Source organism: Cervus elaphus, chromosome 18 (genome assembly GCF_910594005.1).
Source record: "Cervus elaphus chromosome 18, mCerEla1.1, whole genome shotgun sequence".
Lineage (NCBI taxonomy): Eukaryota > Metazoa > Chordata > Mammalia > Artiodactyla > Cervidae > Cervus > Cervus elaphus.
Window position 1 is genome coordinate 107,431,099 of NC_057832.1, and position 16,132 is coordinate 107,447,230.

At 44.2% G+C, this 16,132-nt stretch overlaps 1 protein-coding gene across 9 annotated transcripts in view; it reads right to left on the minus strand.

Annotated features, from left to right (window-relative positions):
- The window catches only part of DGKI (diacylglycerol kinase iota), a 489,355-nt gene extending 473,446 nt beyond the window's left edge, over positions 1-15,909 (minus strand). For all 9 annotated transcript variants that reach the window (XR_006334812.1, XM_043871570.1, XM_043871568.1 and 6 more), the window contains exon 1: positions 15,500-15,909. Coding sequence is in view for 8 of the 9 variants with exons in the window: in XM_043871570.1 (XP_043727505.1) it covers positions 15,500-15,894 (395 nt within the window). In the remaining variant the exon portion in view is untranslated. The remainder of the gene's footprint in view (positions 1-15,499) is intronic.
- Positions 15,910-16,132: the final 223 nt, after the last annotated feature.

The window sequence follows — 16,132 nt, forward strand, 5'->3', positions numbered from 1 at the left end:
GCACAAAGTATCTAATTCATGCTAAATACACATAAAATGATAATATTTTAGTTTTTTTCTATAACAAAACTTTCTAACAATTAGATATAACCAATTGTTCTTGTTTAATTGCTAAGTTGTATCCAACTCTTTTGTGACCCCCCTGGACTGTAGCCCACCAGGCTCCTCTGTCCATGGGAGTTCCCTGGCAAGAATATTGGAATGGAGATCTTCCCAGTCCTGGGATCAAATCCTGCATCGGCTGCAGATTCTTTACCACTGAGCCACCGGGGAAACCCATTAATCTGACCAGTGGGATAGCCCTAATGTAGCCAAGAACTTCTGACATGGAAGACACTTGCCAATAGAGGCTGGTAGACCATTTGCAAAGATATTTTGTCAGTTAGGTTTTTTGGGGTTTTTTGTTTTGTTTTTTTTTTAAGCTTCAAACAATAGAAACCAACCCTGGTTAATGGAAACAAAAAGGAACCTCACTGGGAAGATGTTGGATAGATCACAGTTCAGTAGGAAGGCTGGTGATTCCTGCCTGAAAAGGACAGGAACCAGGGCAGGAGGAACCGCCCTATGGGGCCACTGATGGAAATGAACAAAGTGGCACTTCCTTTGACAGCCCTTTAAGAGGTGAGGTGGAAGAGTCTGGTGTCCAAGCTCATGCCCCATGTCCCAAGGAGGAATCAGGGTGGTGAGGGGAATCAGCTACAACAGCCCCCAAAGACCTCACTGGTTTCCATGGCTCAGAGCCCGGCACTGCAGTGTACAATCCCACACCCCTGCCCACAACAGGGTAGAGACAACTCCCCAGGCAATCAGGGTACAGGCACACACTTAGACTGGGATATAGCCCAGAGTACTCTTTCCTTTTTTCTGGCTGCACTGGGTCTTCACTGCATCTCGGGGGTTCCTCTATTTGCTGCACAGGGGTTTCTCTAGTTGCGGCGCACAGGCCTAGTTGACCTGAGGCGTGTGGATCTTACCCCCTCCTGCCCACCAGGGATCAAATGCATGTCACCGGCACTGAAAGGCGTATTCTCAACCACTGGACCACCGGGAAGTCCCTGGCCCAGAGGAGTTCTTACGTGCACTAGCCGGGGAGTTCTTTTGGCATTTATATCCAGGGTTCATCAGCTGTGAGACCCTGAACTGTTCCTCTGTGCCTGACTTTCTGCTTCTGTAAAACTAAACAGTAATCACACCTACCTCATAAGACTGCTGTAAGAATGACCTGAAAGAAATAGGTAAAGCACTCAGCACAGTTCCTGGCACACACAGTAAAGCCTCAGTTGTTATTACTGACACACTATCAGCAATGCTGAGAGCACTCCACTGAGCACCTCTCAGATGCGCTTTACTGAGAGACACTGAGCATCTGAATTCTCTATAGTGCCAGGCCAGGACGTCAACGATTTTAGTCCTCTCCTCCCCAGCCCTGCTTGACTTGACTCTTCCAAGTGAATAAGGAGTTCCTATAACACCAGAGACGCTTCACCAAAGCCATTTCGAGTCATCGTCAGAAGCCCACAGTGAAATATATGAGAAGCACTAATTGTCGGAGAAATGCTGAAAACAACCACGCTACAGAATCCAGCACCTCAGTGGGAATAACTGTTCACCATTTGTGGATTCACCCATGTGTTATTTCTTCCGAACATGACTTTTAGTTCCTGGAAGAGGTACTCTGCCATAAATAGGAGGACAATTTACTGGAAATGAAAGATCGGCTTCCAGGCATTCCATCTCCTCCCAGAAAAAGGGACTTTCTCCCAAATGGCCTGGGGAGAGGGACTAAGGGTGTGCAGTGTACTCAGAAAACAGAAAACTTCGTTCCCTTAGTAAGTCCCAGGAAGCAGTGCTCAGGAGACATACAACTTTCTCCACCGTCTGAGCTACAACAGAGATGGCGGAAGTGCCTAAAAAGGCAGGATCATGACCTCCCACGCCTGCACCATGCAGCCTGCCAAATTAAAGCCAGTACAACCAGAAGAAACAGACCACCCGCCAACTTTGTACTCAGAATCTCCCCTTTCACACACACATTTATCAGATCATTCAATATCTTCCTCTACCCCCCACCCTTCTTCCTGATACTCTCCACGATATGTGTTAGTTTTGTAAAATACTTTTTTTTGCCTTCATTTTTTTATGTTTTCAGTTAAAAACATTTATGCTGATCTCAAATAGAATATGTGGCGGTTGTGGAAAATTTAGAAAATACTGCACAGAGTTTAAAGCAATGAAAACCTATCCATCACTTGTCTTTTGTCTTCATTTTAAGGGTCTTGGGTTGCCAACAAAAATCTTAATACAATGAGATCTTGGCCCAGATCCAACCCCTTGGCTGCAATCACATTTTGCTCTCTGCCATATTACTTCAAATAACAGAACTGCCAACTCTCCAGAGTGTTCCATCAAGACGTTATCAGTTCACGTCAGATATGGCCTCAAAAAGCATACCTGTTCGGTGGTCAAGCTTCCTCATCCTTAAAATCGCTGCTCACTCTTAATCACAGGATGTAGGAGTGTGGCTAATAGATGATCAGCTCTACTGAATTTTCTCCTATATTCAACAAATGTGTTGAGGCGCCTATTTCTCCTCTGAAAATCACTGAGCATGTGCTATATGGAGACGTGAAATGCAGTTGCTGTAAAAATGAAATGCTATTCTGGGAATACCTATGTCATTACTTTAGCCGAATCTCCTTTACAATGAAATGGCTGCTGCTTAGCAACTAATGCAAGGGAAGAGCCTGCAGAGTTCTCTATCTTTCCCCCCAACCCCAGAAGGAAGAGTATGAAACGTCTACCATCACACTGGTGGTGTCACTGTATGGTTTTCACTTAAAACAGGGGGAGTCATGAGAATGACAATGAGGTCATTGTCCTCGTCAATGAGACACAGATTTGGGATGCTAGCCAGCGGTGGAGTCCAACTTTGTTCATCACAATGAACAACTGAGATCAAGTCAGTAAAATTAACAAGGGGGAAATATTGAGAACCATCTTTCCAAAGAGCAGTGGGAGGAGGCAGGGTGCTGAAGGGAAGGGAACATGGGACTTCAGATGCAAAAACCAGGCTGAACCTGGCAGTGCCTGTGGCTGGCACGTGGCTTTAGGGCAGGTGCTTACGGCCATGCATGCTTTCTGAACTGTACAAGGGTTCTGGAAACAATACCTGCTCTACCTGTTTGGAAGGTAAAATTAGATCAATTATGTGAAAGCAGTTTTTAAATGGTAAAGCTCTAAAAAAGCATCACACACATCTTTATTATATGTACCTAAATTTAGTCAGTATTAACAATTTAAGAAATATCCAGAAATTTGTCTTTTGTAGAAAAAAAAAATCCCTTAGATCTTGTTATAATTCTGTACCGGCTCATAGAAAGCTTCTGTTTTAATCTTTAAATAGCTTGGACGTTTATTTTTGAACTCGAGATTTATTTTGCTAAGAAATTCTGAAGGTTTTCTTCAAATGTGAAAGAATGACTCAGGTTTTTTAACTGATCCTTTGGAACTTTCTAGGGGTCTGTAACTACGCACACAGATATACCTATGAATTCTAAAGTATGCTGCTATGGAGAAACTTGTATTGCAAGAACTTGAAGCCTGAATAGGCCCTTTAGTTAACGGCAAAAGACTCTTCTTCGGATATTTTTTAAAAAAATCAAATGGTACCTAGTATGCCATTTTGCCCACACAAAGTACACATGAATTGTTCCTAAGTTCTTCACCTCAAGTATTGTATTACCCACCTCCCTTTAAGTTCCACTCTGATTACAACTCATAAGATCTTATACTGGGGGTGGAATCAGGGAGTTCCAGGCTATAACCCTTACAAATCATTTCCTGGCCCCAGGAAACTGGATTTGTCCTCAATTCATGCAATGGAAAATTCATATAGTTTGAAAAAGAACCACCAAGGAAAGCTCAACCTTGGCCTTCTTAACATTGCCAGTAGCACAGACCTATTCACAGAGCTGAGTCCATGCTTGAACAGGAAAGAAATTCTTGTTTTCTTAGCCCGTCAACCTTTGTTAAGACCTTCTTCTATGTCAAGACTGCTTGTGCACACTAAGATGAAACACACAGCTCTCTCCTCTCAGGGGATTTTGGTCTAATAAGCTACGAGATGGTGGAAATATGGCTATTTGTACACAGGAAATGGAAACAGGTGAAAAAGAACCAGGCTGAAAAACTGTATTAGAGAAACAATAAGCAAATACATGCATAGATCTAAACTCTGCCATTTAAGTGGCTTTGTGACCTCAGGCAAGTAGCTTACACTCTAAGTCCCCATGTCTTCATCTGTAAAATGGAAAAAATAATAGGCCCCACTTAAGTGTATTAGTGTTACTTGCTCAGTCGTATCTGACTCTTTGCAACCCCATGGACTGTAGCCCACCAGGGTCCTCTGTCCATGGAATTCTCCAGGCAAGAATACTGGAGTGGATCGCCATTCCCTTCTCCAGGGCTACTTAATTCAAAGTTTAATGACATACTATTATAAAACGTTTAGCAGCTTTTGGCACAGATTAAGCATTTCATAAAATCAGTAACTTGAACTGATTAATAGTCACACAAGTAGGTATGTGAATAAACTAATACTTGCAGTCCAAATTTGAGGGCTTCCCAAAGGGCTCAGTGGTAAAAACCTGCCAATGCAGGAGACACAGGTTCGATCCCTGGGTAGAGAAGATCTCCTGGAGGAGGAAATGGCAACTCACTCCAGGATCCTTGCCTGGAGAATACCATGGACAGAGAAGCCTGGTGGGTTGGGGTCACAAAGAGTTGGACATGACTGAACGACTGAGCATGTACACATGTCCAAATCTGAATGAAGAAAAACTTTTTCCTTCTCTTAGCTACACTTTACCAGACCTTTGGAAGTATATAGGCTGCCTCTGCGGACTTGGGGAACAGTCTATCAGAGGTTGCTGGGAAAGACAAGAACACTGATGTGTTGCTTTTTGGTCATTGGAAGAAAAGGCAGGGTGCATTGGGAAAGCAGTGGCTCTCTGGGTGTTCATTCTGCCAGGAAAGACTACTTTCTACAGCTTCTGGGGTTCAACGTTCCTCCGCTTTCCTTCTAACTTCAGAAGCTGAGGACAGTGTTTCCCCATTGGAGAAAACCAAAAATACACTACAGCTTATTGCCTGAGAGGGGGCCAATTTAAAAGGAAGAAACTGTTTTAAACCAGGCTCTCTTCTCAAAAATCTCTACAGGAAGTGCTCTGTCTGAGAGAGCCTGAAACCCTGTCATGTACAGAAGGACAAGGATGAGAACACAGTTCTTTCAGTTTGCAGACTGTTCCAGAAGTTTATCTCAAAGTGATACATGGGATCCTTTCCAAAAGCTTCCAGTTAAGCTTACATGAAGCTCTTTAAAAAAAAAAAAAAAACTTTAAAGAAGATGTGGTACATGTATACAATGGAATACTACTCAGTCATTAAAAAGAATAAAATAACGCCATTTGCAGCAATATGGACGAACCTAGACAGTGTCATACTGAGTGAAGTCAGTCGGACACAGAGGAGAAATATCACGTGACATCCCTCATATATGGAATCTAAAAAGAAATGATATAAATGAGCTTACAAAATAGAAAGAGACTCACACACTTAGAAAACGAACTTACGTTGCTGGGGGGAAGGGATAGTTAAGGACTTTGGGAAGCTTATGCACACACTGCTATATTTAAAATGGATAATCAACGAAGACCTATTGTAAAGCAGGTGGAACTCTGCTCAAGGTTATGTGCCAGGGTGGATGGGAGAGGAGTCTGGGGGAAGAGTGGATACATATATATGTTTAGCTGAGTCATCTGAAACTGTCACAACATTGTTAACCTGCTATACCTCAACACGAAATGTTTTTGGTGTTAAAAATAAATAATTTTTAAAAAATCTTTAAACAAATTGCTTTCAAGTGTTTTTGAGAGAAAAATTAATTTTGCCACAGAATTTTGACATCTTATATACAAAAGAAGGACACATTTTAAAATGTTCTTTGGACCATGCAAGAAGTCTATCTTCTGGCTATTTCCTGAAGATCTTCAAGATGCACAAAAGCAATTAAACTGCTTTTCAAAGAAAAAAAAAGTGGATTTACTTCCTCAATACTTACCTCAACATCCTGAGCCAGTTTTATTTGCTCAACAAATATTTAATAATCTTCTAAAATTAAAAAAATAAAATAAAATCTGCTATTTGGTCTGCCTGAGATAACTGACAGCATGTGCCAGAAGGCTGAGCCTTCCATTTCTGAAATAATCCAGGACAGGTTGCCCCTAGGAAGCTTTTTTCTCTCCCTGCCAGGACACGGCGGCCAGCTACTGTCTGCAGACACAAAGAAGACATCATCCAGTCAGGCCAGAAGATGGATAACCTCTGTCCTGGGGTCCCTGGCGACAACTCTGTTTCTAGCACCTCTGCCTTTATCTGCATATCTATTCCTGACACTACAAAGCTCTGAGACCCCCATTCCCTCCACGGCTGGCTTCCTGCTCCCAGATGGCAGCTGGGCTGTGGGCTACTGCCCCCTGATCATTCTGCTCACTGCGCCTGTCTTCTCCGACCTTGGCCTTCTGCCTGATCTGATTTCCAGAACACTCGGAAGCAGCCTTCACATCCTCTAGGAAGGGTGAACTAGTTTTTAATAAGTTGTGAAAGAAAAAGGACATATTCTCTACCCCCACTGAATGTCAAAACCTGTACATTAAAGTGTATAATCAATCTCATTTTCATATCATCTGAATAATTTTATCACTTGCTATCAACATTCGATGAATGTTCAATATCATGAAGAAGAAAAAACAAAATCTGGTCCTTTGTTGGACATAAGTATGGCTGATACCACCCTAATAAACATACTCACGCTGCTTTCTTTGTTACAGAGACCGTTATCAGTTAGCCTTCAAATAGTCACACAAGGTAGAGACTATTATCATTACCATTAGACAGGGACACTAAGGCACAGGGAGGTTAAATAACTTGTCCATGGCCCCACAGTAGGCAGAGGCAGAGACCTGAACCAAAGAGGTAGGGCTCCAGAGCCAGGGCTCTCAGCCACTACTTTACTCTGACTCTCAAGGAACTGAAGAAGAAGAATGAGAGCTGACTGCAGTTTAACTGTCACTGTTTTCAAGCTTTGAATGTCTCCCCCTCCATCCAACAAAAGCCAGACCATTAATATTATAGCTTAAATCAGAATCTGTTCCATATCAGAGCATTATTTATGAGTCTGAAAAACCTAAAAGACCATTCTCCACTGGAGCAAAACTCATGGAAGTTGGGCACAAGAACTCCAGAAGTCCCTACCTAAGAGCTGTTGCCTTTAAAAAAAAAAACAAAAAAAACAGCATTCACTCCACTTCAACAACTCACAAAGGAGGGCTGGAAGGAAAGAACTAAAATTAATCTGCAAAGATCCTTCTTCCCACCTCTACCCAACTATAGCCCCCTCCCCAGCCAATACACACACCTCTGATGGGTTAATTTTTTTTTTTCCTAAAAAAAGGTGCCACCTAAAAAGGTGCCACCTAAAAAAAGGTGGCTCATGCCACCTCTCTGAACACTATGGGTTTTAGAAAACTCACCAGCCATTCTTCAGGTGCTTTATATGTTATGTGAATAAAAAGTAGCTGGTACTTTCTCAAAGACTTTGGGATTAAATGCATTAAAAACAAAACAGAGGTTCAGTTTAGAGCCACAAAGTTGATTGAGGAATTCTTCCTAAAATAACTTTTCCATACGAAGTCAGTCCAGAGAGCTGGGAGGAGAGAGTGAGTAAGGTAACACAGAAGAGAAACCACGGGGGTAACGTCAGGCTGGCTGGACCACGGTCAGTGCAGATGCCGAAAATGTGGGGCAACCATCTTTCTAAGTTCTACTCAGAGAAGGAAAAGTCAACAGAAGATTCCCTAAGGAGAAAATCAATAATGCCCCTTGGAAAAGGATGAGACAGACAGAGAGCCGGAGAGCTAATTAGTGCTACTCAGAAGGCAAATTAAGGCCTTTTCTGTGACAAGCTGCAAATAGCTGGTTAAGCAAGATATTCTGCCACCCTCTCCAGCCTCCAACAGCTGGCTAAATGGCTGGCCCAGGTATGCACACGGGAAGCTGTAAACAGAAACAGTCCTGGGAAGCTGGACAAAGTGCAAATGAGAAAAAGGCAGACGCTTCTCTGAGTAGAAAGGGTAAAAACCACAGTTGAGATGGACAGGGAGCACATAACATAGTAGCTTATTTAAAGAAGGCAATTAAATTCATTCATTTGATAAATATTTATCCAACACCTACTGAGCAATAAGAACAGGATTCAGAGATTCCAAGGATAAGGTGCAATTTCTGTCCTCAAAGGAGCTCATGACCGAGCAGGGAAGAGTAAGACATCTTTTTTTCAATATTTCTTTCATTTTTAATTACAAAAGAAATATATGAAAAATTCTAATGACACAGAAGTGTATTATCCCCTTGGCTCTCCAACCAAGATCCTACTCTCCAAAAGTAACTGATGATGATGGTTTATGTACATGTTTCCAGGATATTTTCTATATATTGTAAACACATTATAAACCAAAATGAGGGCCTAAACAGACATTTAAAGTTAACTCTGCACAAGGCACTGTGCAAGGCACTGTGCTGAGTTCTCACTATAAAATAACTCATTTAATTCTCCTAACAAACTTCTAAGAGAAGTATTACTATTACCACGTGAGCCTCAAAGGGGTAGCATAACATTCCCAAGGTCAGCTAGAACGTGCCAGGTTCAAATCCTAGTCTAATTCCCAGGACAGAAAATTACAACTCAGCCCTAAACACAGATGTCTGAAAGCATCATGTGAGGACAGGAGAGAACCACAGAAAGTGGACCCTCCTGAGCTCAAGCCTCACAAGGAGTGTGTCTGGGGAACAAGCCAGAGATGAGTTTGGGGAGCGTTATCTGCAAACAGACCTAACTTGGGAGTTTTTCTTCTGTTAATCTCCTTCTGTAATGTGCTGGCCTGTTATGCCTTGCAATAGGCATAACATTCCAACCAGTTCAAACAATTTCAAAAGTTCAAACAGTTACAGCCAGTTCAAACACTTTGAAATTAGTCCATTTTTATAATGATTTTGAGCAAATTCAACTTCAAAGAAACATAAAAAGCCTAACAGATTTTTACTCTGCCCCTTACCTTCTTCCCTGAGCTACCCATTCACATTCCACATTAATGCAGTTAATACTGTGCTGAAACTACCATTATAGGGTCTCAGAAAAAAAGAATTAGGATCCATGTTATCCAACGCAAACCTTTGTAAGAAAGCAAATGTCACACAGCCCAACATGTAGGAAACGGTTTGGATACTTCTCGTCTCAGGGTAAGTGCTTCTGAACCCACTTCAAGGACACCTCAAGGTTGCGTAAGGAATGCGTATTCCAGATTCCAGCCCAGAAGAGTCTGGAAGATGCAGCTAGCCTGGGCCCTCATGAGGAGTCCTTATTTTTTCAGATTAGAAAGGAAAGTGTTCCCTGTTCAATGTTATGTGGCAGCCTGGATAGCAGGGAAATTGGGGAAGAATGGATATATGCATATGTAAGGCTGACTCCTTTTGTTGTCCTCCTGAAATTATCGCAACATAGTTAACTGGCTATACTCCAATGTAAAATAAAAAGTTTTTTAAAAAGTAACAAGTTCCAAAGAATTAGCTCTAGTCTAACTAAATCTGACCCTAGGAGGCAACATCGCAGTTGCCAGAGCAGAAATAAACGCCAGCAAAGCTCCCATCCACTTCTCCATCTGACCCTGACGCCACAGGACCCAGTGTTACCACTCTGCCATGTGAAAACCAAGCCTTGAAAAGATCAGCTAGAGCAGATTAAGTACTCTGGACAGTGGTTCAAGTGCAAGCTTGCCGAGTGTATGTCCAGATGGAGAAAGTTTAGCCAAGTCCTAAGTAATTGTTGAGGAAGGAAACAGTAACTTATAACCAAAGTTTTACCTAATCCAGAAGCCTCTAAATATCAAACAAGTATGTGAAGCACAGACAAAAATAAATAATATAAATAAAAGTGGTTTACAAAGGAGGATGCTACGTATTGATATTCAGGAAAACAAAACTTTCCCCCATACTCTATACATTCCCATGCAAGGAAAAACAAGGTCCATATTCTCCTACTCAGCTTTCAACACGCCAACAGTCTTTCCTAATAAGACAATGTTGTGTTGCAGGGCAATACTCAAAATGGAAATACTGTCTTCTTATCAACATGTAAAGAATAATAGAACCATTTTTACCATGCAATATAATATAAGAAGCTAAATGCTCTTTGTGACTTTTATCTCATACCCCAAATTCCCTTTCAGGAGGGTCTGATATCACCATCCAGGTTTATAAATAGAGAAACTGAAGCATAGGCATTAATATCTCATAAGTAACAGTAACTGCCCAGTCCTCCTGACAAACAAAATCACACTTGATCATTTATTCTGTGCTGCTCAAAGATGTACAGACAGGCCACCTCTTCCCTGGATCAAGGTTCACCTACACAACGCCTGTGTAGATTTTATTAAAAGTCATATAAAACTCTTAACATGGAGATCTTCAGAGATAGCAGGTGTCATGTAGGTGGTTTTGTTCTCAGAAGCAAAACCAATGTATTTTCTGGTGATCGTGAATTTAGATTCATTTCTATTTCTGAAAGAGTAGAGGTGTTCCTTAAAATTGTATGGCCAAAGGGACACAGTCCAAAGAATAAATTATACAAGAGATAATAAATAATGACCTGTGGTATACTATGGAAGAGGTAAAAGAATAGCTTACATTCATGTGAACACAGACATCCAAAGGACACATTCAAAACGGAAGTGAATGTTTAGGGGAAAAGGAAGGGGTCTAAAGAAAATGCCACTTACAGTCTGATCTGGATTTAAATTCTGTCTCCTACCCAAGTTCTAATCCTTAGGTTTGTTTATAAAATAGAAATAACCATAATCATATCAACAACAGACTGACTCCAAATAGGAAAATGAGAACATCAAGGCTGTATATTGTCACCTGATTATTTAACTTATATGCAGAGTATGTCATGCGAAATGCCGGGCTGGATGAAGCACAAGCTGGAATTAAAACTGCCGCAAGAAATATCAATAACCTCAAAGATGCAGATGACACCACCCTTACTGCAGAAAGTGAAGAGGAACTAAAGAGCCTCTTGACGAAAGTGAAAGAGGAGAGTGAAAAAGTTGGCTTATAACTCAACATTCAGAAAACTAAGATCATGGCATCCAGTCCTATCACTTCATGGCAAATAGATGGAGAAACAATGGAAATAGTGAGAGACTTTATTTTGGGGGACTCTAAAATCACCACAGATGGTGACTGCAGCCATGAAATTAAAAGACGCTTGCTCCTTGGAAGAAAAGCTCTGACCAACCTAGGCAGCATACTAAAAAGCAGAGACATTACTTTGCCAAAAAGGTCCATCTAGTCAAAGCTATGGTTTTCCCAGTAGTCATATATGGATGTGAGAGTTGGACTATAAAGAAAGCTGAGCACCAAAGAATTGATGCTTTTGAACTGTGGTGTTGGAGAAGACTCTTGAGAGTCCCTCGGACTGCAAGGAGATCCAACCAGTCCATCCTAAAGGAAATCAGTCCTGAATATTCATTGGAAGGACTGATGCTAAAGCTGAAACTCCAATCCTTTGGCCAACTTATGCAAAGAACTGACTCATTTAAAAAGACCCTGATGCTGGGAAAGATTGAGGGCAGGAGGAGAAGGGGATGACAGAGGATGAGATGGTTGGCTGGCATAACCGACTTGACAGACATGAATTTGAGTAGGCTCCGGGAGCTGGTGATGGACAGGGAAGCCTGGCATGTTGCAGTCCCTGAGGTTGCAAAAAGTCAGACATGACAGTGCCATTGAACTGAACTGAATAATCACATCATGACTGTCATGAAGAGTAAGTAAGACAGAACATGAGATCGTTGGATGGCATCATTGACTCAGTGGACAAGAGTCTGAGCACACTCTAGCCGACAGTGAAAGACAGGGAAGCCTGACATGGGGTCGCAAAGAGTTGGACACAACTGAGCGACTGAACAACAGGACAAATTTAGTGCCATTCCTGGTACACAGCCGACAGTGAACATCAGCTACCTCTCCTTCCCCTCCCCTGTGTGTTTCTACAAGAGTTTTTTTGTTGTTTTACTGACTTAAATGGGAACTCTTACAGTGGTTAAAAAAGCAGTTCCTACACATTATATAGTCATTGGCACATATGTATCTGTTGCAGCACCATAATTTGCAAAGAAAAAGGAAGTAGTAATTTTAACAGAAAAGTACCAGCTCACTTGCACTGCCTTCTAAAGCCTTCAGCTTTATGGTCTACAGAGACTATTTGCTCTAGGGGAGCAGAATGTGAAATAAAGGAAAAATTCTCATGGGAAAAAAGGTTCCCAAAAAAAGAAAGAGAAGATAATGAGGGGAAATCGAGGGGTATAGAAAGGAGTTTATTTTACTTAACAAAGTAAAAGTCAAGCAAAATGAATAATCTGCCTCCAGAAATGGTTATTTAAAGGTTTTTTGCAAAGGGCTCTGGTTCCTAAAAAGACAGGAGTCATTGCATATGCCCACCCACTCCTCATTTATTTTTAAACCCTAGCTTATATGTTCCTTAGCAACAGAAGGAGCAGATGAGACCCCCTACACACTCGCACACACACACCCTCTCCCCTAGCCCCCTTCTTCTCTCCTGTCGTGTCATTCTGTAAACATCCATGTTCTTCAAAAGATATTTATTTTTGACCACCTGCAAATCTCTTCTTCTCCACCTCAACTGATCCCCCTAACACCGTGGCCATATTCCACACCCTAACTCAACCCTTTCACTTAGATTCCATTCTGTGAGGTGTTCTTGACCCCCATCCATTATCTTTCTCCAGTCACCGTCCTTGGGTCCCTCCCCCCCAGAAGTGAGGTGATGTGGTTGGTCCTCAGTGAGGAGCCAATGCTCAACTTCAGTCAAAGTCTCTTTTCTTACAGACCATTCATCAACCCACCAGTGAAACGGCCAGGCCTAGCTACATCTGCTGCTGCTGCTAAGTCGATTCAGTCATGTCCAACTCTGTGCGACCCCATAGACGGCAGCCCACCAGGCTCCCCTGTCCCTGGGATTCTCCAGGCAAGAATACTGGAGTGGGTTGCCATTCTGAGTCCAGTATAAATGGCTTCCATGATGAATAGGTACACCATTCACCACCCATTCACCATGTATCTAAAAAAAAAAAAAAAAAAAAATCCTCATCATCATCAAAATAGAGACACTCTCCAGGTTACCAGCACAAACACATGCTGATGAAACACCTAACCTTCTCTGTCTTTCCTCTGGTTTTGGGACTGCAAGCCATGTTTGGCTGAGCATGGATTATGAGTTTAAAGATCAATTGCTTGCCTCTGGTAGAGGGGGGAACACAAAGCAGCAGTCTTCAGATATTAGTGTGTGTACACATCACCTGAGGAGCCTATTAAAAATGCCCACCCACGGAGAGTTTGATTTTGAAAGTGTGGGGTGGTGGGCATCTTTAAGCAGCCTCCTGAGGTGATGCTGATACAGGAGGCTTCCTGAATTGGAGACTGTGAAGCTTTATTAAAAAGGAAAAATGATGTTTACAAGGCAGAAGCCACTTCTGTGGACTGTAAGGCAGATGCAGTCTTATTCTTTCCCTACAGAAAAAAACACTGTCTGGGTCTACGTCTGTGTTTGCCTGTGAACACCCATACACATGTATGTGTGAGCATGCAACCCAGAAAGCCACAGTCCCACACAGTACTCTTCTCCAAGAGAGAGAGGCTCAAGGAATGACTCCTGCCAAGAGGCAAGCTGAAATGATTTCCCTTGCAAACTCTGGCTTTGCAACCCAGGAGGAGTCAGATGATGAATACCAATAACACAGGAATGATTCTGGGCCCAGGAGCCCAGACACACAATATGTTTCATGTAATCAACCACCCCACAGCCTCCAACTCACAATTCCTAAATTAGGCTGAATGCAGTCCCTGGTCCCCTCAGGGCCAGACAAACCATCCTAGCTAGGAAGTAGAACTGCCTGTGTCCTAGCCTACCTCCTCAGAGGTGCCTCACTCTCCACCACTTGTCTATTTTTAGAAACCAAAAATATCAAGAGAAAGATCCATTTTATCCTGATCTACGTGAGAAACTAAAAGAGCAAGTCAGGTGGGAAACTCCCTCAATGCACAGTGAACAAAATGCCCTTGAGGGACAGGGGAGCAACACTTACCCCAGGAAGGTGGTTTTGGAGTTGCAAGGACTAAATACTTAGACAGAGCACATGCCCTAGTGACCGGGTCCTCCAGTCCAGGCGATGCCCGTGGGGATCCCGGTGATTCACACACATGCCCCCAGAAATACAACACACATCCTCATAAACCCACACACCTCTGTCATCTGCTTTTGCTTACATAACAGCACATGGTGTAACAGCCTTAGTACTTTATATGGGTTTCTGGAGAGGACTGCTAATTCAAAATGAGGAGGGTCCCTTGCTTTCTTTTCAAGAAATACTCTGAGCCCGAGCAAGTGAACATCTTTGCAATTCTATGCTTGTTTATCACCTCAACTTTTAAGATTAACAAGCAGTAAGGGTAGTCTCCCAAACTCTCCAAACATATCAATATCTTTATTCTTGCCTGGGATGGGGGAGTGCAAAGGGCAGAGAACAGAACTTACTGAATCCTCCTTTCTTATCTGTGACTCCTGACACAATGTGGGGTAGTCTTTTAAAGTATCATTTGGGGGGCATTTATTCCACACTGTCCTTGTCTTGCAAATACACACCCATGCTGGGCACAAGCATGGCCCCATTCTTGCCCTCACCCCTTGCGTACCAACAGGCTCCCCAGGTCGTCCTTCTGGGCACACCCGAGAGAGAGGGAGAGAGTACGTGTACATGTGACCCTCCCCCCCAATGGGAACCAGTTGCGTACGTACAGAGATTCTCAACGCAGCAAGACCAACTTCCATAAGGATTTCTCTCCAGTGTAGAGCGCTGTTCTTTTCTGCCCGTCTGTGATCTCAAGTATCAACTCTGTGCCAAAGGTTCACTCAGTGAAATCAGGAATGAAGGGGGAGTGGGTGAAGATGACCCAGGCTTAGGGACAACTTCGAGGACCTCTCTTAAGAAAGCCAGCACCTGTGTGTGCACCCCCTCACACACACACACAGAGACGCATTTTTATTGTTGTTCTGACCTCAGGGAACCAGTCTTCTCTCCAGTTCCGGAGGGGAAACCTGGCAGACGTAGCTTCCCTCCAGCCCAGAAAGATGGGATGGGAAGTGAACACACAGCCCAGAACGGGGAGGAAGAAGCAGAGAGAGAGACAGAAAGAGCGCGCGCGAGAGATGCCCCCAGTCCGAAGAAGCGCCTCTCCGAGGGCGTAGAGTCGGTCTCGCGCCCCGCAGAGGCACCTGCCTCCCGGTTGCCCAGGCTCGCGCGCCTACCTGTAAGAGACCTGCTTCCGGAAAGTTAAGTTCCGCAGCTTCTCCTCCAGTGCCTCGTCCTTCTCTTTCGGGCCGGCGGCCCCGGGCTCTTCCAGGGCAGCGGCCGCCGCTGCCCCCGCGCCCCTCGGGTCCGCGCCGCCCTCGGCGCCCAGGCAGCAGCTCCCGGCGCCGCTTCCGCTGCTGCTGCTGCCGCCCGTCGCCCCCTTCTCCTCTCCCGCCGAGGAGCTGGGGTTCATGGCGACCGCTCCGGCGGCCGCGGAGGGAGCCGAGGCGCCGCCGCTGCAGAGGCCGGGCCGGCGGACGGCGCTGACGGCTGCTGCCACCGCAGGAGAGCGAGCAGGTCCGCGCGCCGCTGGCAGGGGCGGCAAATGGCAGCCCCTTCCCGCAGCATCCATCCGCGGCGGCCCCGCACCGGGGCATTGTGGGAAACTCCGTGCCTCCACTCCCCCTCCCCGACCAATCAGAGGCCACCTCCCTCCACCTCCCCTCACCCTCCCCGCTGCACACCCGCGCCCTCCCGCCCCTCTGGCCTTTTCCGAAATCCGGAGCACCTGCCACGGCCGCACCTGAACTCCGCCCTGAGGCGTCGGGTGGCCGGAGAGATGGACGGAGGGCGGGGGGCTGAGGGGGGCG